The sequence below is a fragment of the Cotesia typhae genome, unplaced genomic scaffold (assembly GCF_013202065.1).
Source record: "Cotesia typhae breed Kobodo isofemale line unplaced genomic scaffold, CoteBio_Ctyphae contig_22, whole genome shotgun sequence".
Classification (NCBI taxonomy): Eukaryota; Metazoa; Arthropoda; class Insecta; order Hymenoptera; family Braconidae; genus Cotesia; species Cotesia typhae.
In genome coordinates, this window is record NW_027423728.1 from 4,726,851 (window position 1) to 4,748,968 (window position 22,118).

At 26.9% G+C, this 22,118-nt stretch overlaps 3 protein-coding genes across 5 annotated transcripts in view; all 3 read left to right on the plus strand.

Moving 5' to 3' along the window:
* The first annotated feature begins 841 nt into the window (after positions 1 to 841).
* Positions 842 to 5,396, plus strand: LOC141523956 (uncharacterized). Its single transcript, XM_074237548.1, has 6 exons — positions 842 to 1,071; positions 3,132 to 3,510; positions 3,795 to 4,024; positions 4,128 to 4,199; positions 4,283 to 4,386; positions 4,599 to 5,396. The coding sequence occupies exons 1-6, from the start codon at positions 1,027 to 1,029 to the stop codon at positions 4,786 to 4,788; spliced, it is 1,020 nt and encodes a 339-aa protein (XP_074093649.1). The 5' UTR covers positions 842 to 1,026; the 3' UTR covers positions 4,789 to 5,396.
* A 963-nt stretch (positions 5,397 to 6,359) lies between these two features.
* Spz (Spaetzle domain-containing protein) lies at positions 6,360 to 9,424 on the plus strand. The gene is made up of 6 exons (XM_074237976.1): positions 6,360 to 6,540; positions 7,639 to 8,017; positions 8,301 to 8,509; positions 8,583 to 8,651; positions 8,757 to 8,860; positions 9,116 to 9,424. Exons 1-6 carry the CDS (start codon positions 6,499 to 6,501, stop codon positions 9,300 to 9,302), a joined length of 990 nt encoding a protein of 329 aa, XP_074094077.1. The 5' UTR covers positions 6,360 to 6,498; the 3' UTR covers positions 9,303 to 9,424.
* A 6,735-nt stretch (positions 9,425 to 16,159) lies between these two features.
* The window catches only part of LOC141538556 (RYamide receptor), a 32,992-nt gene continuing 27,033 nt past the window's right edge, over positions 16,160 to 22,118 (plus strand). For all 3 annotated transcript variants that reach the window (XM_074260106.1, XM_074260108.1, XM_074260107.1), the window contains exon 1: positions 16,160 to 16,517. The gene's annotated coding sequence lies outside the window, so the exon portion shown is untranslated. The remainder of the gene's footprint in view (positions 16,518 to 22,118) is intronic.

The following is a 22,118-nucleotide window of genomic DNA, read 5'->3' on the forward strand; positions in this document are numbered from 1 at the left end:
ATCTATGCATTCATATCAAATCTCTTAACAAGTTTTTTCATATCGTTTCATGTGTGTAGCACTATTTATTTAAATGAAACTATCTCAAGCTTAATTTAAAAAAAAAAAAACGAAAAAGACATTATTATTTTTTAAAAATTCATCAAATATTACAAATATAAATAATAATTCAAAATATATATAAGATCAAATAATTTTCAATCTAGACGAATTATTTATGTGACTACTACAATAGTTAACATAAATAATCGTCTTCAAATCACCAAAAAAAAAAAACTTTTCACTTCCAAAAATTTAGATATTAAAAATTATATATATTTGCGTTATCGCGTAACTTGTCAATTTACATTGGTCAGTCCTTACCGTACAGTCTACATATTTTTACGACTCGTAAACAAAATTGGATATTTTTGTAATCGCGTGATTAACAAATTAAATATATATATATATTACTAATTATAATAATTGATCAACGCTAAGTACAATGTACGTATATTTGCCTCATATTTCACGTACGAAAATTGACGTACATATCTAATTATATATTTACAAATATGTACATTTAATTTACGTAAGTAATAAAACTATAAAATATACTTTCCGCCCGATATTAATAGTCTGTTTATTATTAAAGAGTAAAGTTTGCAGAGCTAATACTGCGCAAATGTAATACAGACATAATTTAAACTTTGTTATTTTATATATTTTATAAGCTTAGATAGATAATATGTATAATTTCTAGTATCATATCATATAATATAATATATAAAAAAGAGCCCGTATATAACAGACGAAATCGGTATATTATATATACGTAGATCTTATGAGCATGTGAGCAGTAACCAAGTAAGCGTGAACGCGTGCGTATCACCTGTCTCATGATTACCATTCATTATTACTTAAATTAATTAACCAATTGACGTGATTAATTTATTATTATTTGATATTTATTTAAAGTGAGATGTTCATATAAATACTCCATTTTTTATAATTATTAATTTATATATTCGATATTTGTTTATTTAAATGATGCTGTCACGGACTTTGTTATTTATTTTTTGTGTTCTTGAGGTAATTATTTTTTAATAACTAATTAGCTGGACCCACCCGCTTCACTTCGAAAAGACGAAATTAATTGCGGAGACTAGTCGTGACATGAATAAAATTGTTAATTTCGAATAGACAACAAATGTGTTCAAAATAAAAAATTTAAAATTTACCTGAAATTCTAAATTTTAGAAAATTGGAAATAAATGACAAAATTCAATTGATTTCATTGTTATCTATTTGAAATTAATTTCAATCATCTTTCACGTGCTAGTAAGGTGAAGGGTTCGGTCTTGCTGAACGCCAGGAGTTCTTATTTTTTAATAAAAATTCAAAATACACTTTTAAATTTCGATTTCAATTCTCAGTTAGTTACTAATTAAAAAAAATTTTTTTTTTGGAAAAATTTTCAAATTTAAATATATTTATAAATGCAAAAATAGCTATGTACATTTTTTTCCGAGTCAACTAAGCAGGCGGGCGTCGAAAAGTTTTTACAAATTAGTATATTACTTCACTCAGTGTGTATTACTCTATTAAATTGTTTTTACATTAATTTCGTAAAACGCTTGAGATTTTTTCTATTAACATGCAACAATGTGTAAGAAATTGAAGCCAATTCATCGATCCCTTTTCGGGATTCGTGGACGTAAAGATAAGAAAGCTAAATTTTTATATACGAAAATCTTGCTTCAATTTGAGTTGAAATAACAGTTGAAAAAAGTTTAAAGCGTGATAACATAGAAAATTGGATGCTTAGTTATTCTTAATGACTACGACACTAAAGCATGATTGAGTAGCGCTTTACTAACTTATTATAAAGGTAGCTTTCAGCTATGATAAAATTAATAGAAAGCTGCCATTCATAAAAGTATAAATAAATAAATGAATTTATACTCCAATTTGGTAGAAGAGATACTATTCGTTCGGCTTTTAAATTACTTGAAACAAAATACAGCAAACAGTATAAAATTCGAACCAATTTGAATCAAAACGCTCATCACTATATCTGCTTCTCACAAGAAGATTAATTTTAATTCATGAATAGAAAACGTATTCAGTGTAATTCTGTGATAAAATACATGAGATGTTTTTGAACAGTAAGAGGTATAAAATAGGAAACTTTTTTATAAAATTGTGTACCACCTCCAAGATTTTTTAAATTTAATATAATCTAAATTTAGATCGTGGTTCGATGCGCTGAACCCTACACGAAAGAAATGATCCAAAATTAGAGATATTTTTAATTGAAGAAAAGAAATACTACTAAGACGTCATTGAAAAAATAAATTTGATGAATTATTATTAGATTAATTGTGTTTAATTTCAATTGACAAGATCTAATTGATATCGGTAATAAATAATTAGATTTGACTGATAAGAGGCAGGTGCGTTGTATGTATTTAAATGAGTAAACATTACTGACTATTTCACACTTTTTCGGTCATTAAATATAGGTCTATTGTGCGTGTAAAAAAAGATTCCATTTCACCTAGATGCTATGAGTCGATAAACTTGGAAACAATTGCAAAATTTATTTTATCGATCTAGCCAAATATTTAAGTTGATAAAAATATAATTAATTCACGTTAATTTATAATTTCTCTTCAATATATTGATTTATCGATTGTTAGGAGTTTGAATTTATATTACGTAAGAGATACAATAGATAATATATTGCGGAAATTATTGGTCAATTTATTTGGCTCAGGAGATTTTTTAATTGAATTATTTTTTCGACGATGCGTCTCTTTAATTCGAAAGGAATTGATGAGAATGTATGCCGCTAGATTGTACCGTTATAAGGTCATAAATGTCAGTACCGATGAGAAAAAAAAATATACACGATCGGGTATTGGATTTGATAAATATTTTCAATTCTGTTGTTTTGATTTATTAAAAGCGATATGATAAGAGAAATAGCGATTTTGCAAATGATACAACTATTTTTGGGATGAAAAATAATTTGAATTATTTATAAATTAACAATAGAAGCATTCATGAAATTCCGATGGTGATAATAATAATAATAGTTGTGATAAGGGGTGCTGCTAAATGTAAATAATAATAATAAATTTTTTCAGGTAAACAGAATGATCAGGGGCTATCCAAATCAGTCGCAAACTATTGGGCGTACTATCACGTTTCAGAGTCTTGAGAAAAGTGGTCTTGTTAGAGACATAACGTCTGTCGATCAAGAGAATAAAAATTCGAGTGAGGAAGTGGGTGATCGCGTTGCTGATAAGCTCGTAGAGACAGAAAATAACCAGCCAAGTGAACAACCCATTGGGAATTCAAGGCAGATTGCACGCAATCGACTTAATCAATTTCATTACAGTGTAAACAATAACAACAACAATAATAGCAGCGATAATATTAAAAATAAATCGCATAATTATCCAAATGAGTTGATAAGTTTCTTTAATAAGGAGAATTTTAAACATTGGAATGATCGCGATAACAGTGAGTAAACCTTATTATTATTATCATTGTTATATAGTTAAGTGGCCATTCAGATTATTTTGATTATTCAATTATGATAAATTTAAATTACTTTTGAATTGGGTTATATTTATTCTATCTAGGAATTTGCAATTGTGATAAATATTTATCTTAAATGTACTTTGAATTTATAAATAAATTCTTCCACTCCACGAATTACTATTGCTTGAATAAAACTACTTTTGTAATGTTTATGTTCATTGACTAGAAAATAAATTCTGATCTTTGGTTTCTTATTTTTCTAGAACGAAAGGGTCTCGATAGTCAGAAAGTTTTCTACCCAGAAGAATTAATATTTAGTATATTTGATGAAACCAAAATAAAAAATAAAATTCATGATAAGAAATTCGTACCGGTGATGCCTCCTGAGTGTCATGGGCGGACGTTCTGTGATTATGCACCGGATTACCCAGAAGATGTTATCGAAAACTTGAAGGACGATATTTTCTTACAACAATTTGCAACTGAAGGAGAAGTAAGTGTCATTTTAATTCCATATTTTCAACATCTCATCATGAGCTGTCGTAATTTTCAAACTTCTAAAGAACATCCAATAAAAATATTTTTTTTGTCCACAGCCTACGACAGTAGCTCAACGTATGTTCGACAGTGATAATTTTGACAGAAAAACAAATCTTTGCAATTCAACGGTTTGTAATAAAATTTTTTCATAGAATTTTTCTTTCTTGAACTTGTTGATTTTTTAATTAGTATAAATATTTTTACTTATCAGGTTGAACCGAACATTCCAAAAATAGGAATGACCTGCAACGGTCAGTACAAGTATATTTTACAAATCGGACATTTGAAGCAATGGTTCGATTCCGAAGTCTGCCTGTAATTATTTTTTTTTATTATGATTTACAACAAACACAAAAATTTTTTACGATATGTTAATAGAATTTATCAAAAAAAAGAAAAACGAAATGATTATAAGTCAATAATAAATCTCTTTTGCTTCTATCGACAGTTAAAACAATCAAAATTTTTTCCAAACTTGTTTTGAGAAACAGAAAAATGAATAATGTTTTTTTTTTAATATTTTACAGGCAGGAAAATGGATCATGCAGTGACTTTCTTCCCTGGCTACCAGAAGGCTACTCTACAACTTGTGTGCAGAAATATGTCAAGCGTAAATTTGTCAATTTATCACATAAGGGTGAAGTAGAAGCAAGTTGGTTCAATGTAAAGTCAAGTTGTAGCTGTCATTACTTTCACGACTTGAATCGCACTAATTAATTTATTATTTTATAATAAATAGGTTTTTATAACGAATGATAGATACTTTTATAAAAACTGTTATTATAGTTTAAAGCTTGTGATCGTTTCAATTTTTTAATCAATCGATAAAAAGCTCTTCGGTTGTTCCAAAATTTTAACAAGTAGTTTTGAAAAATTAAACTAAAACGTCATACGTGGGTGTAAGACATGTCAGAAATTATGTGTAAACATAACAGCAAACTTTTTCAAGGTTCATTATCATTAGAAGGAGCAATCCTAGTAAAGTGAAATTCAAAAACACATGGTGTTTTTAAAGCGGATGGTAATACTATGCAGAGAAAAATCAAACAACGATGCTAAGTGATTTTTTTCTGTTATACTAAACTTTTATTACTTACTACCACGGTATGATTTTAAGCGATTAAAATAGTCGAATGATGGTAGACAAATTAGTTGATATAATAAAACGTATTTGATTGAAGGAAAGCGTTTGGTATTTTGATATTAGAAAAATTTATATAATATTGTGATATGTTAATTTGTATGAAATTGTATTTATTAATGTTGTCAAAATTTAATTTATGATTTTAAACCAATAAATGATTATTGTAAAACAAAATGAAAAACTCAATTTTTTTTTAATTTTTAGGATTGTTTCAAGAAATTAAAAATCCCACACTACCGATCATCATCTTTCAATGACAGCGGTGTCTTCAGAAGATTTTTTTCGCTTCTCTATGAAAAAAAAAAAAAAAAAAAAAAAAATCTGGAAAACGGTTGACCTTAAAGGTCATCCCTGCAACTTCCTGCTAATTCCATATCTCATCAATAATCATAGAGCTTTTCGAGCTTAAAAGTCTGATGGAAATTTAATAAAACAGTATTTTTTAGTTTTTTAAACTGCAATAATTTCTGAATGGTTGAATCGATTTTCACGCGGTTGGCAATACTCCGCAGTTATTCAAATTCTATGACATACTTTTGAACTCAAACTGATCAAACCGAAAATCTTAGAAAAATTAAAAAAATTTACTTTTTCCGAATTTTTCGACAACGATAACTCACGAACCAATCAATCGAATTTCACGTTCTTGGTGGCGATCAACGTGGTTTTTTGAGCTCTAATGATTTTTTATTTCATCAAAAACGATCCAAAAGGAAATGTCGAAGTTAAGTGAAACTGGTGGTAATCGACGTGGTTTTTTTAAACGTGAGAGCGGAATATTTTTGGAATTGATCGGTGGAGCCGTTTAGAAGTTATTCCAAAAAAAACGATTTTTTGAAAATTTTATTTTTGAGATTTCTCAAAATCTAGCGAGCCGAATCAATTTAAATTTTCACGAAATTTAATAGCAATACTCCTCTTCGGACTGCCACCTATGTTGATCCGATCGGATTAAAACTGTCAAATTATAAGCGTCATAAAAAAACCAACGTATGGATAGTATAAGATTAATGACGCGATAGTACGTAAAAAGTCAGTACACAATGTAACAGCAATACAAACAAAAAATTTATTATATATATCTTGATCTTCTGAACATGTGAGCAGTAACCGAGTAAGCTTCAACGCGTGCGTATCACCTGTTTTATGATTATCATTTATTATGTTAAACTAATTATAAAACTCAACGTAATTAATTATATCTTATATAATATTTACTGATCGTGGGAAATTGATGTGGATGAAATAATTTTACTGTTAACAATTTATTGTTTGTTAAAATTATGGTGTCACGAATTTTGTTGCTTATTCTTTGTATTCTTGAGGTAATAATTTTTTGTTAACAAATTTTTTTTTTATTTTAATTAGAACAAATAGGTGAAAAAAGTTACAATTTTTAACAATGTGTATATATATTTTCGATATTGCGAATTTGAATGTTCTATCCTTTATCAGTAATGAAAATATGGTAAGTAAGTCGAATAGTTTAAGAATGAACATTCAACAAAAATTGCGGCCGTGTTAAAAGATTCAAAAATGAATAACTGAGCGATTATATTTATCTACATAATTTTTTATAACTAAAAAAAAAAAAAGAGAAACGTGACAAAAACGTCATTAAAAAGACAAAAATGATGAATTATCATTAGATTAATTGTGTTTAATTTCAATTGACAATGTCTAATTGATATCGGTAATAAATAATTAGATTTGACTGGTTAGAGACAGGTGTGTTGTATGTATTTAGATGAGTAAACATTACTGACTATTTCACACTTTTTCGGTCATTAAATATAGGTCTATTGTGCGTGTAAAAAAAGATTCCATTTCACCTAGATGCTATGAGTCGATAAATTTGGAAACAATTGCAAAATTTATTTTATCGATCTAGCCAAATATTTAAGTTGATAAAAATATAATTAATTCACGTTAATTTATAATTTCTCTTCAATATATTGATTTATCGATTGTTAGGAGTTTGAATTTATATTACGTAAGAGATACAATAGATAATATATTGCGGAAATTATTGGTCAATTTATTTGGCTCAGGAGATTTTTTAATTGAATTATTTTTTCGACGATGCGTCTCTTTAATTCGAAAGGAATTGATGAGAATGTATGCCGCTAGATTGTACCGTTATAAGGTCATAAATGTCAGTACCGATGAGAAAAAAAAATATACACGATCGGGTATTGGATTTGATAAATATTTTCAATTCTGTTGTTTTGATTTATTAAAAGCGATATGATAAGAGAAATAGCGATTTTGCAAATGATACAACTATTTTTGGGATGAAAAAATAATTTGAATTATTTATAAATTAACAATAGAAGCATTCATGAAATTCCGATGGTGATAATAATAATAATAGTTGTGATAAGGGGGTGCTGCTAAATGTAAATAATAATAAATTTTTTCAGGTAAACAGAATGATCAGGGGCTATCCAAATCAGTCGCAAACTATTGGGCGTACTATCACGTTTCAGAGTCTTGAGAAAAGTGGTCTTGTTAGAGACATAACGTCTGTCGATCAAGAGAATAAAAATTCGAGTGAGGAAGTGGGTGATCGCGTTGCTGATAAGCTCGTAGAGACAGAAAATAACCAGCCAAGTGAACAACCCATTGGGAATTCAAGGCAGATTACACGCAATCGACTTAATCAATTTCATTACAGTGTAAACAATAGCAACAACAATAATAGCAGCGATAATATTAAAAATAAATCGCATAATTATCCAAATGAGTTGATAAGTTTCTTTAATAAGGAGAATTTTAAACATTGGAATGATCGCGATAACAGTGAGTAAACCTTATTATTATTATCATTGTTATATAGTTAAGTGGCCATTCAGATTATTTTGATTATTCAATTATGATAAATTTAAATTACTTTTGAATTGGGTTATATTTATTCTATCTAGGAATTTGCAATTGTGATAAATATTTATCTCAAATGTACTTTGAATTTATTAATAAATTCTTCCATCCCACGAATTACTATTGTTTAGATAAAACTACCTTTTTAATGTGTATGATTTTTGACTAGAAGATTATTTATGATCTTCGTTTTATTACTTTATAGGACGAGAAGATCTCGGTATCCAGAAAGTTTTCTACCCAGATGAATTAACATTTAGTTTATTCAACCAAAATAACAGATTCGTGCCCGTGATGCCTCCTGAATGTCATGGAGATACGTTATGTAATTTTGCTCCAAATTATCCAATAGACGTTGTTAGAGAAGAAATAAAGAAGAAGAGTTACTTGAAACAATTCGCAAGTGACGGAAAAGTTAGTTATTTATTTTTTCCGGCTGATATTTCGGTGATCAGATAATTAATGGAGTGTTTTTTTTTGTCCACAGCCCACGATGTTAGCTCAGCGTGTAATATCTGCAAGGCCTAAAGTACCGAAAAATCTCTGCAATTCGTCGGTTTGTATACTAAAAATTACTCTTAAAAATTATTAAAACACCGAGAAATTTCCGGGAGTAGGTATTATTAAATATTAATATTAAAAATTTATTTTCCATCAACAGAAAGCATGGTATATTCCAGAAATCGGGCAGACTATTAATGGAGAAAATAAATATATTCTGCAATCCCCAGATTTGTATCAATGGTTCGAAACTGAAGTTTGCAAGTAAATTTTTTTTCAATTACTTTTTGTTTTTTTTTTTTACAATTGTTTATGTTTGAAGTACTTGTATCGCAACATTTGGAGCAAAAAGTTTATGATTATACACAGAAGTCGAGGTGGCTATTTGACTTAGTAATGGCTGAATAGTTACATTATGTTTAAACTACCCTGGCTCGAAATTTTTGGCATTTAATTCAAAATTATATACAACTACCTTAAACAAGAATTGATTCAAACTTTTATTTTACTATTTTACAGCGAAGAAGGACTTCCGTGTAAAATACTCCCAACGGAAACAAAAAACACCAATACAATTTGCGTTCAGAAGTGGATGCGCCATCCGTTTGCGTGTTTATCACACAGAGGTGAGGGAGAAAGAGACTGGTTCAACATAAAAACAAATTGTTGCTGTTATCGTGATCAAAAAACATTCTTTAAGTATTAATGTACTTCAAAGTTCAATAAAAAAATTTTTTTTCGTAAAAAGTCCCATTTTAAAAAAAAAATGTCAATTTTTTGCCGGACTTTTACTTCGAGATTTTTTAAAAATAGTGAAAACAACTTATGTTTGAGTGTGTAAACTTTTAAAATAAATGTAAAAAATTTTTGAATTTTTATATTAATGAATCTCTTTAAAAAATTATATCAATTTTTCAAAAAATCCCTTAAACTAGCAATGGAACAATTGCTATCTAATAAAATTACTTATTTAAAGATTAAAATAATCAATAGCTTTTTTTCATCTTTCTAAATAATAATTAAAAGTTAATAGCGGAAAAAATTTTAAAATTAAGCATTAAAATATTTATCTCTATTTCGGAATAAGCAAAATGACTTTTTTTTTTTTTTTTCTAATCAATTACTAAGAACAGTAAATTTTTCAAAGAAACTCCAGGGATTTTTATAGTTCAATCTGTGTGTTTGCTGAAAATGACAATTCCACAATGTCTCTTTCTATTCCTATGAGAAAGATAATTTATTACTGTCTCGAGTAATCCTCATGCGAATTTCGAAAATGTTTATTATTAAAACGGATGGTTATGTGAAGGAAAATTGAAGCTAAAATAGATATTAATTTTTTCACTTTTTAAATATTCTCGTGAATTATTGATATACGGTTAAACCATATACTTTTACTGCTTCAGACCATGATAAGCTCTTAAATTATTCAAATAATTTGGTAATTGACAATATTGTTATCTCTATTATACATATAAACGTATAAACGTGTTTCGTAAAACCGGAAAAATATTTTCTTTTATCAATATTTTTTTTTTAATGACACGCTGAATTTCTATCGCTCTGAAAATAAATGTTTTCATCAGAATCACAATAATTTTGAAATAAATCAATGTTATGATAATCAATAAATTTTTTTATAAATATTTATAATTGGATCAAAAACAGAAATTTATTCATCCCTTTCCAGAAAACTTTAGCTTAAAAGTAGCTTAGTACCTCAAAAAAATCTGACAACATAAATCGATAGAATAGAGAATTTAGCATACGACATATATTTTCGATATATATTTTCGAATAATTTATCGAATATTTCAATAGCAGCGATCCCAGTTCATATTTTTTTCAGAGGAATAATTTTTCTATATATTATACCTGAAAATATGTAATATAATAAATATTGGTTCTATTTCACTCAAAGATGCTTCTACTCTTTATTTAGAGCCCTTCGGATCAATCTCAAAATAATCCTTACACGGAAAACAAAGTATATCTGAAAATTACAGAAATGGTTAAATAAAATTAATAAAGTCATTTTATTAGAATAAAACTGTAAATTTAAAGTATTTTTCTGTAATTTGCAGAAGCATTTAGTCCGAGTAATTATTTATTTTTATAATCTATTTTTTTATCAGTATTCATAACGATTATATTTGCTTCTATTCTCTAATGCAAATACAACAATAATTGGGCGAATAAATTCCAAACAATTTATTTTTCATTTCTTGTTGAGCGATTGGATTTTTTTCATCTGAAATATCAATATTCATCCACAATCAAATATTCGAAATTTTTTTTTTGTTGTTTACCGATAAAAATCCCTATAAATAATATTTTTTTTTGTACAGACTGACAGATAAATTCAAACTGTAAAGTCTTTCCGGTTAACATCAATTAAATATTAAATTTTTTTTCAGTCAATTTGTTTCAGCAAAGTAATACTTATCCATAAATATTTCACTGACATGATATTCGAGACAAAGTTACATTTCATCATAACTCACAGTATGTTTGAGGATTTATTTTCGATTTACTTTCTCACTTTCAGCATCAGTTTCGTTCCACGGTGTCTACTATTATTAAAATATGTCACAAGAATCCAGCTGACGCAGTGTGTATTATATCGAGAATAAAGCATCTGGAATTAATAGTTATGCATTTGAAAAAAAAAATATATATATTTATAAACAGTTTTTTTTGGTTTTTGAAATCGAGATATATAAAAAACAGCAGGTCTATTTCACTTGACAGAAACTCACTGTGATTTACGATCAAGATTCAAAAGAAAAATGACTCATATAGTTTTATTTATTTTACAATTTTTCTTCGAGTTTAATTATGAAAAATTTTTTTCTTGTCACATTTATTTACAGAGAAGCACAAATAGAGATAGAAATAGAACAAAAAAAATAAACGGATGAAAATAATGAGATACGAAACAAATGATAATTTTTTTGCTAATATTTATTGCAGGCTAGTTATATTTAAACGATATGAAAAATTACGCGATTAATCAATTAATTATATTCTTTTATTTTTTTTATTCTTTTATTTTGGAAAATTATATTAACTCCACAAACAAAAGCGGAAACATAACACTAATAACTGAAAAAGAAGTCACATAAGAAATAAAAAAGCTAAAGCTAGATAAAAGCCCAGGACTAGACGACATTATAAATGAAGCTATAAAGGCTGCTTGCCCGCTACTGACTCTTCTATTAACTCTTTAACACACTTATTTAACCTTATATTAAAAACTGCTGAAATACATGCTGATGGCCTTCAGGGTCAACCGTTTTTCTAATTTTTTTTTTTTTATAGTATAAACAAGTTTTTACGATAGCGATCCTTCGAGTAAAAACTTTCAACGGTATTTCAATTAGACGAAGAACTTATTAATTGATCAATCCAAGTAATTATTCCCAGCAGACTGTTATACACAGCTCAGTGATTGATTGGTTCCATAAAATTTACATTCTTAATGAAAAGTATATTTTAAACATTTCAAATTCTTATTAACTAGTTCTAAAATATTTAGCTTTAAGAAATTTATTTTCCGATGTAATTTCACTAACTGAAAAAAAATAATAAATTAATATATAAATTTTGTTACAATCGATAATTTTTAAAAGTAATAATTTTAGAATTTTTCAATTTGTTTTTTTTTTTTTTTTTTTTTTTTTTTTTTTTTTGAGGAAATTAATTTTTGTCAAGTCTAATAAATCAATATTTTATAATAATGTAGTAATAATTCCTAAAAAATTTATGTAAAATACTACAGTGTCATGTGTGCTGTATAATTAAATGATGACGCAAATAATAAAATTTATCACACTAAAATCCATTACTCTTTTTGTATGATAATAGCTTGAGGTTATTAATATATATTTTTTGCACTGACTTAACAGTGTTTCAAATGAAATAAATATACTATTCATCTCGTTAGTGTAATTACTCAGTCTATTCGTACAATTTTCATTCGTATAATATGCAAATGCTGAATAATGTGCACACCAACAACAAAAGGGATGCATATGTGAATGAATCTTTTGTTTATATAATTCAATGCATATAATATTCTACAGAAATAACATTATGTATAGAAGTACCATTAATCAAAACTTTTCTTAAGATGATCAATATTTATATGCATCATAAAATTTAAAACAATCTGATTATTGTACGGCAAAAATATTTTTCTTTCCCACTTGTAGTATAAGAAAAATAAAAAGATTTGGACAGTAGGGATTATTGGCCTCGAGCGTCGAGTTTTCGAATTAAATGGGCTTGTAGATGTCAGGGGTAGAAACACAAGAGACTTAGTTAGTAGGCCACTGGGTGTAGTTTAGAGAGGGAAAGGGGGACGCAGATTATGAGATATTAGACGCGGATTATGTTCTTGCTGCTTTTACAACGTTTTCAGACATTTATTAATTACAGCTGGATGTTAAAATGTTAACATCTCTAATGGGCGATGAAAATACTATATTAGATCGGGTTATTACATTATGTTTTATGCTCTCATATTCGGTGGCTCGGTAAATGCTCCATATGTGGTTTGATATTGTAGTAACCTAAGAGTTATATTTACAACTATTAATATTACTATTGCTATAAATTATATTTTATGTTTGGATAATGTATGTCAGGTGCACGTAAATGTACTTTTAAACTTTGCTTTCCGGATAAAATCCAAAGTTCATAACAACTTCGTCAAGGTTTTAGTTTCATCAAATTTACTGAGTGTTTTGGAATATTAAAATACTTGTTGAGTACATAGAGAAAATTAATAGTAATACTATTTTACAAGTATTAGATGAAATTATTATTGCTATTTTAGTTGAGAAATTTTTTGAAATTTTTTTATTATTTCAAGTTTTTTATAATCCGATTAAACTAAAAAACAATGTCAGATAAATTCCTTAGTAGAGTAAAAGAATAATTTTCATTTTATTACTTACTACTTCTAATTTAACTCGCTTTTAAGGAAACGATTCAGCTATCATGCGTCACCTGTTGGAGATTTTTAACACTGGTCGTTTAAAAAATTACATTAAGCAATATTATGGACGCATTAAATGTTCTGATATGGCCCAATCAAATTTCTTTTCACGGATTATTAATTATAGATAAATTAAAAAAAATTTTTTTTTCATGAATTTTTATTTAGAATCGGTTTTAACTGCTGTGGTCATATCGCCGACTTCAACTGTTGAGAGTTAAATAAAAAAAACTGAAAATTATTCATATAAATTCAAAAAAATTTTTTTAAGCTTAGCCAATTTTTTTGCTTATAGAAGACTTTAAAAGCTTCAATTAAAAAAAAAAAAAAAAAAAGTAAATCGATTGATTTTTTGTGGAGTTACAGCTATTTGTTTATAAGCGCTCGAGCGGAACCGCGTTTTTAATATTCAAATTTTTTCAAAAACTACCGCATTTCATAGAAATTAATTTATTAATACACAGTAAAAAATTTTGCATCATTATGTCAAAAAACAATGTGTTAAAAAATTTTTTTTTTAATATTTAACACAATTTTTTCTTGATACAACAACACAAAACTTTTTATTGTGTAAAAAAAGCTTTAAAAAAACAAAGAATGTCTGATCTTAGCATTATTTTTTATAAGCATAAAAATAATTACCTTAAAAAAAGAAAAAATACATTTCTACTCATTTTTTCCCGTCAAATTTAAAAGAGACGCTAATATGACATCTTATAAAAAAAAATATTTTTCACGCAAATTACGTATCAGTGCGCGATAATAAAACATTTGCATTATTACTATCTGACATGGCATAAAATGTCGATAATTCATATCTCTGAAAGCCCAAAACAGATAATAGATAGTTAAAAATGATAGTGCCCATCATGACACAAAAATTTAAATAATACCCCTATCCATAAAACGTTTACTTAATAACAAAATACATAACCGAAAAATATAGATAACTAAACCGATACTGATACATAATCTTTAAATGTTGGAGCTTTAAATCAAACATCATGTTTTTTTTTTTTTTTTTTTTTTTGGTAAACATAATTTTAAAACCGATGATATATAAATATTTGTACGTTCAATCAATCCAGTATTATTATGAATTAAAACAAATACAAAATTTTTATCTCTCACCTCGAAATAAAATAATTTCCATCAAACGTTTTTTACCGTATATCATCAAATTTATTTGTTTAACATAAACACGAAAAAAAAATTTTTTTTCCAATTCGCCTGTGTTTGAAAGTGTTCGACGAAATTTCATAACAAAGGATACAATTTTTTATTTATATTAGTATTTATAAATTTATGTATCATCAGAAAAAAATATTTTTATTTGATATAACTCACGTTGGATTTGCATCGATAGCGACCGGAAAATTGATATAAATTGACGTGTAATAAATGTCAAGTAAAACACAATTTTTTCTGGTTTTTTCAAAAAGTCACTTTACTTTATTCGAAAAATGTAAAACTAAAAAATATGCAAGCATAGTTGTGAATCAATTTAAATAATAACCTGATTGAAAAAATGTGGGATTCTTAAAAAAAAAAAGTCGGTCAAATACCTATGTACCTAGTTTGAAAAAAAAAAAAAATACTAGATCGAAGAAATAAATTCTTAAATGGAAATTTTTTCGATTTCCGTCCAAGAGCTATAATTGATTCATTCTATCATTATATTTTCTTTAAAACATGTAAATATTTGGAAACGAGATTGAATTTTTGAAAGAAAATATTTGCTGTAACTAAGTTATTTTTTTTCTACGGGTATATCTCAGTCAAATAAATATTAAATTACCTCAAATTAATGTTATATTTAGAATATAAAAAATTAACTTTTAATATAAATTTTTTATGCGATCTTTTATTTAAAAAAAATCCAGCTGGCAGATGTCGTCTTTTCCAAAGTGTCTTGACTGATTTGAACATATTATGATGAAGTAGGTATTCTTAGTTGTGTCATCTGACCCTCTGTATTCTAGAATTTCATGGAATTTCCAGTAAAAAATAGTCTATGTGTATAAAAATATATATATATACATTGATACACACTAACACGTCCCATTAATATTATGATAAACATTCTGAACTGCACCCAACTTTTTTTAGCCAAAGAAAAAAAGTACTGCCATTAAAAAAATTCATCTTAGAAATAAATCCCTTAAGCGTCTTGTGACACGCGAAGAAGTGGAGAAACGATGATGAATCGTAGTATTATTATTATGGTTATTGTATCAGACGTTAGTATCAGTAGGAGAATTAGTAGCTCAAGCAGCGTATCATTTATATTCAATGATACTGATATCAGTGCGTTGAATGGGAAAAATGAAGAGAAAAAACCTAAATTGACGGGCTCTATTGTATATTTATATATATAGATTTATCGAGAGGCGATGCACCTAGTGCGTCTGTGCAGAGTGGAAATACCCCTAACAGCCCTCCACTTATTCAATGAATAACAGACGATACGAGTACCAACTCCGGCGTTCCGGAGTATTTCAAAGCGCTTCCAAGAAACAGTTTGATTCGCGCTTCTTCCGGCGTAACATCTTCCACTTTACATTATTTATTTTTTTTGGATAATAATAACAGTAAAAATCACTGACATGATTTATTTCATCATTTTTGAGTTATTAATTTTATGTGAGAAATTTTTTTATTTAAATGTCAAAGTTTAAGTGAGAAGAAATTTTTTAAGTTTGAGTTTTTTTGTAAATAAAAAAAAAAAAAATTGGAGAAAGAAAAATAATTTTGAATGGATAAATTAATTATAAAATAGAAATTGTATTTACTGGAAAAGAACAATACAAATAGTGTAATAAAGCGTTGATTATTCTCAATAAATTACAAGATACAGTTGAAGTGCGGGTAAAGCTCTCCAGAATACGGTCGACTGTTCATCGGCTGTAACTACTTGATGTAAGCTGATAAATTTGATGTTCATTTTCTTTAGTGTTTGCCGATGCAATGTGTCGCTGAAATCTATTTTATATAGCAAAGGACTTTGTGATTGTTATTAAATTGGTATTTTAATTTATTTTTGGTGAAATGTTAATTTCTTGATGGTTTATTTGGTTAATAAAGTTCAGCGATTTTTAGTTGGAATTGTTTTAGTAAAAGAGACTCGTAATTATATTTTGATTTTTTGAAAAATTTCTAAATTATAATTTAAAAAAATTTTGAGTTTTTTACAAAAAAAAAAAATTTGCTAAGTTTTTTTTATTCTGACTTTAAAAAATAAAATTAAGATTTTATACAATTAAAAAATGATTTTTTTTTCGATTTTAAAATTGAGAAAATTTTTGTCTCTAAAATGGATAATTATTAAAATATTAAAATAAATTTTGATTAGCTTTATTTTATTACGAATTATTTTATGTCTGTAGTCATTAAAACTTTATTTAAAAAAAAAATAAAATAAAAAAGACGCTTTTGTTATAAAATCGGTAACAAAGTTATAACTTTAAATAAAAAATTTTTTTTGTTTCTAAAACAAGAATATAATTTATCCATCGGGGTGAATTTTTATCTACAATGAAGCATTTTTCGTTAGGGCGTATAAATTTTAAATGAACAGAAAGCACAACAAAGAATAATGTAGTACAGTCGGAAATAATAAAAATGATCTAGAAATGTTTTATTCAAAAGAATGAACGAGACTTGACTGCAAATGCAAGTAGTCATTTAAACTCTTTTGACGCTACTGCTACGCTACAGGGAAACATTTATTAACACAAATAATAATAAAAGGACAAAAAATAAAAATGAGGGTGTTTATAAGATCGTAAGGAATGATAAAACAGGAGAGGAATATAGTAAAAGGCGTTTAATTTTAAGAAAGAAATAAATAGTAGAAGAACAGAAACTTTTAGAGTTACTTTCGTGTCGGACATCACTTTAAGCGCTCACTCTTAATGAACTAAAGGAGTGACAAAGAATTCTACAAATAAAAGTTAAGAACTGATTAAAATGTTTGCTAAGAGCTTTACAACTTTTAGATTACGTCTTCTAAAAAATTTTAGTTAATTCTTACTTCTTTTCTCAAAATTTCATTATTATTATTATTATTATTATTATCTCATTTTTATAAACTTAATTTCTTGAATATCGATAAATCATTTGTACGATTTTTGGTTTGAATACAAATGTTAAAAAAAAAAAAATAAATAAATAAAAGTCATTCTGGTGAGAATTTTGTTCACTTGAAAAGGGTCACCACACACTATTAAATTCGTGTCAACTTTGACAGACATTTAGACTTTTTCATTGTGTTCAATAGTGAGGTTATCGTAAGAAAAAAAAAAAAAAAAGTAACTTTCAGGATATTGGAGGGATTTCATCGCTTTTCCTTAGTCATTTTTCAAGTTTCAAGCTTTGAAAATGAATATTTATTACTGGGATAAAAAAGTTAACTTGATTCAAGAGCAAAATTTCTTAACTATAAACACCATTTTCAAGAGTTTAAAGATCTTGATTCAAGTAAAATTGATTTGAATTGAGAACAATTTCTGAATTAAAAATTTTTTTCTACTGATGGCATGTTTGATATAAGAATTTTTCTATTAAATCAAGCTATTTTTTTTATCACTTTATTAATTTTTGTGTTTTTATGTACTTTATGCTAAAAATCATTGCACAAAAAAAATTCTTCAATTCACTCATTTTTACCCCTCATTCTTGGAACAATTGGATTATTTGATGCAATTATTGTGCTGCATTGTTAGAGAAGTCGGGCGCATTAATTAAAAGTAAATTTAGTCGCATTCACAACATATAATAGGGCTTCTAGGCATCAAGAGCAGTATCAATAGAAATTAAGGAAAATAATTGTTTTCATTGATCGAAAATATTATAAATTATAACAATTGAATAATTTGTTAAAATTATCACCCAAATTAGGTAATTTGTTCGAAAAGAGCTGGTGTGATTTTAATTAAAATTTAACGAAGTATTATACTACACATAACGTTGATATAATTATAGATAAATTATTTTTGGCCGCGTCGTGATGCGATAGTGAGTTAATAGAAAAGTTTTTCGTGGGTAAACTTTTTCACTGGACAATAGAAGAGGTCAATATGTTGTTATCACTTTTCCGATAATCTCGATTCTAATTACAGATTAGAGATTGTTGGTAGTTAGTGAATAGTATGTGTAATTTTATACTAACCAAATTATTAGCTTTTTTTATCTTCGTAAAAAAATTGGCGTTAAATATTTTAGTCATTAAAATTTTATTTAAAAAAATAAAATAAATTTCTTTCGAGAAAAATTTGTCAGTCCAATAATTTTTCTACTTAAATCAAGACGTTAAAACTCATCAAAATGATTTTTTTTTAGTTCAATAATTTTTCTCTAGAATCAAGTTAATTTTTTTTTTCTTTCAGTGCATTACTGCTACTAACCAAACCGCTTTTACTTGAAAGATATATAAACTCAATAACCAAAATTATTCCAATTATTTTTATTTTTGCGGTTTTATGCTACATGCGATGTCTATTAATATAAATATCACATGCATTTAATTCAATATTTGCTAATTCATATTAAAGCTTACTGTATCTTCAGCGCGGATAATTATTCATAAACTGGAAACGTCAATCCGGTAAATGACTAGCTCGAGTTCTTGGAAACGCAACAGCATCCACCTTGTGAGTCTTATATCTACATCATATAATCATCTCAAAGAGATATAATATGGACTCTATTTTATACCCGATTGTAATTAGTAAGTACTCATAATAAATTAACAGCAATAATTGCAACCGGTATGAGTAACTATCTAATCCTTAATAATTATTTTATTTGTTTGCTCGATTTAAAATAATAATTTTTAGAGTTTATTCTCGGCGATAGTCTACTCAGATTAAAAACCCGCCAAAAATCTTTTAACCTTTTATTCAAATTTCGCTACCGAACAATTATTACCGGTTTATTTATTTTTATTGAGGTTATTACTAATAAATAGTAAATAATTAACCGCTGGTTGGCTGCAAATTAGACGAAATTTAGGACAACTCTCTTTTATTTTTCAATTCATTTAAATTTAACACCTATACGTTTTATGTATGACCGCGAGCGAAATATTTTACCATATTACGCACTCAATGATTATAAATTTGTTATCAATAAATTTATGAAATTTGCACCTAGAATTATTGCACATTTAAAAATATTTACTTACTATTTGAATTCTGACTTTTTTTTTAAAGTCCTGGCATTTTTTATTTCAAAACTGGTATAAATAATTTCACATGCAAGTTTAATAACCTTTTAACTAATTTAAGGATGCAATGTAATCTTGAGATTATAATGATAATCTCAATAGATTTAACAGTGAAATAGCAACCTACGCAAAATTACTAATTCATTATTGTTTTTAAAAAAGCGGTGACAAGATAATTATTATTATTATTATTTTGTATGCAAAGCTTGAGGGATGATCACGAATATTAATGACGCATGAGATTGTATCAGTATGTGTTATACTGTAACAAAGTATCTAGTGACATTATATACATTATCTATACGTATATATGTCTTGTCCTTTGAATAAGGACAAGCTCAACAGCATTAAAACTTTATTTATCCGATGTGATATAAATTGAATGTCCTACAACCCTTTAATAGACAAACGGAATTGAGTTTGGTTGAAATTACATTATCTATGTTCTGTTCTTAAGTAATAGAGTCTTATCAGCCAGTGTTTCAAGGAAGATGTATGCTAACTGACATATTCTAGAGGGATTTACAATTATAACACTATAAGTATCTAAACTTATCAGCTGGCTCTTTAGTTTGTAATTAATGTTTCCGAGAGGTTAACTAATCTCGTCGGGAAAAACTATAGTAGAATGAGAGGATGGATTTTTAAATTTCTTCTTGATTGATTTATTTTTAAAGTTTTTAAAAAGTTTCTTCAGCAGGAATTTATATCATTGACATTATCGAAAATTTAACAAAATTAAGACACGTTGACATTAATATCCCATGTAGACATTCGACGAATTTTTAATACACTGATAAAAAAATTTACTTGATTCAAAAGAATAACTCTTGAGCCGAAAAAAAAGTATTGAAGAATTTTGTTGTTTTAAATTATGCAGAAAATTTATTGTACTAGAACAATTTTGTTTGAGTGAATTTTGCTTAGTTCAAAAATATTCTGCTCGATTTAATACAATAAAATTAAAAATTTTTTCCCTTTCATCTAGTTAACTTCGATAATTTATTAGTGTATAATTATGAGATTTTAATGAGAATAAATGCAAAAAATTTTGAAAAATTACAAACTTTGTTTAAACGAAGCGATATACCTTACTCATTAAATTTTATTCGAAAAAGAGTGGACTGTTATCAAAATATTACCAATAAACATTGAGTATAAGAAGGATCGGATGAGCCAAAAATTGATGATAGGTATTGAATTGACATTACTGATCAAAAGATACATATATATCAAATAAGCTTTGTTGTGTGCTACTGATAAATGTGTTTTTCCACGGAGATAATTTCCCGTAAGAATTTACAAGTTAACTGCTGACGAGAGCAGTATTAAAATTGCAGTCCTGCTCGAGGAAGCTGGAGCATACTGAGTTACCAGGAGTACTTACAGCGTCGGACTAATAGTTTCGGTCCTTCGGATAATTGATATCGAGTGTCTTGTTACGAATGTCAATTAGGCTGTTATTGATTTTACGGGGTTATTATTTTTGTTACGATGATCACAATTACGATAGTTCTGAGATGTACAAAATTATTTTATTGAGATTTCTATAACGAGCTTAGTAGAGATCAGTGTCGTGACAAGTATTTCCGTAGATTACTGTAAAATTACAATAAAAGTCTTGTGAAAATTATTTTAAAAAACCTGATGCTCTTCTTTGAGACTCGCTTATATTATACATTCTTGAACTTTGTCGATGGCAATAAAAAGTTTCCTTAATTAGGAAAATAAATTTAAATTGCTGAGTTATTGGTTGATAAATCGACTATTTTTAAAATATAAGTAAATTGATTCGTAAGGCAAAAAATTTTAATTCATTGCTTGAATCTTTTCATACAATATGAAGAGACCATTATCAGTATTAATTGACTTGAGAATTAATAGAACAGATGAAATTAATAAAACTTCTACTAGTATAGATGAAACTAAATTAGCAAGACTCTGTTCATTTTAATTAGTTTTGTTTGCATAGTTAAAATATTTTTAAATTCTTTTCAATTTTATTGGTCAACATTAAATTACAAGTTTAAATAAATAGTTGAAAAAACTATGTTTCGTAAATTTTATTTTAAACGTACGGAATAAAAAGTAAAAAAAAATTATTTGACCTCTTTGATCAAGTATTGAATGAAAAATATTTTTATATTGTTCTATCTCTCTCTTTTATTGATTATAAATTATTGTTTTAAAATTTAATCATGCATAAATAAATAGATTCTATACGTGTAATCAAAATTATATTTCAAAGCACAGCGTTGATTAAAACCTAGTCATGTTACATCGAAAAACGCATG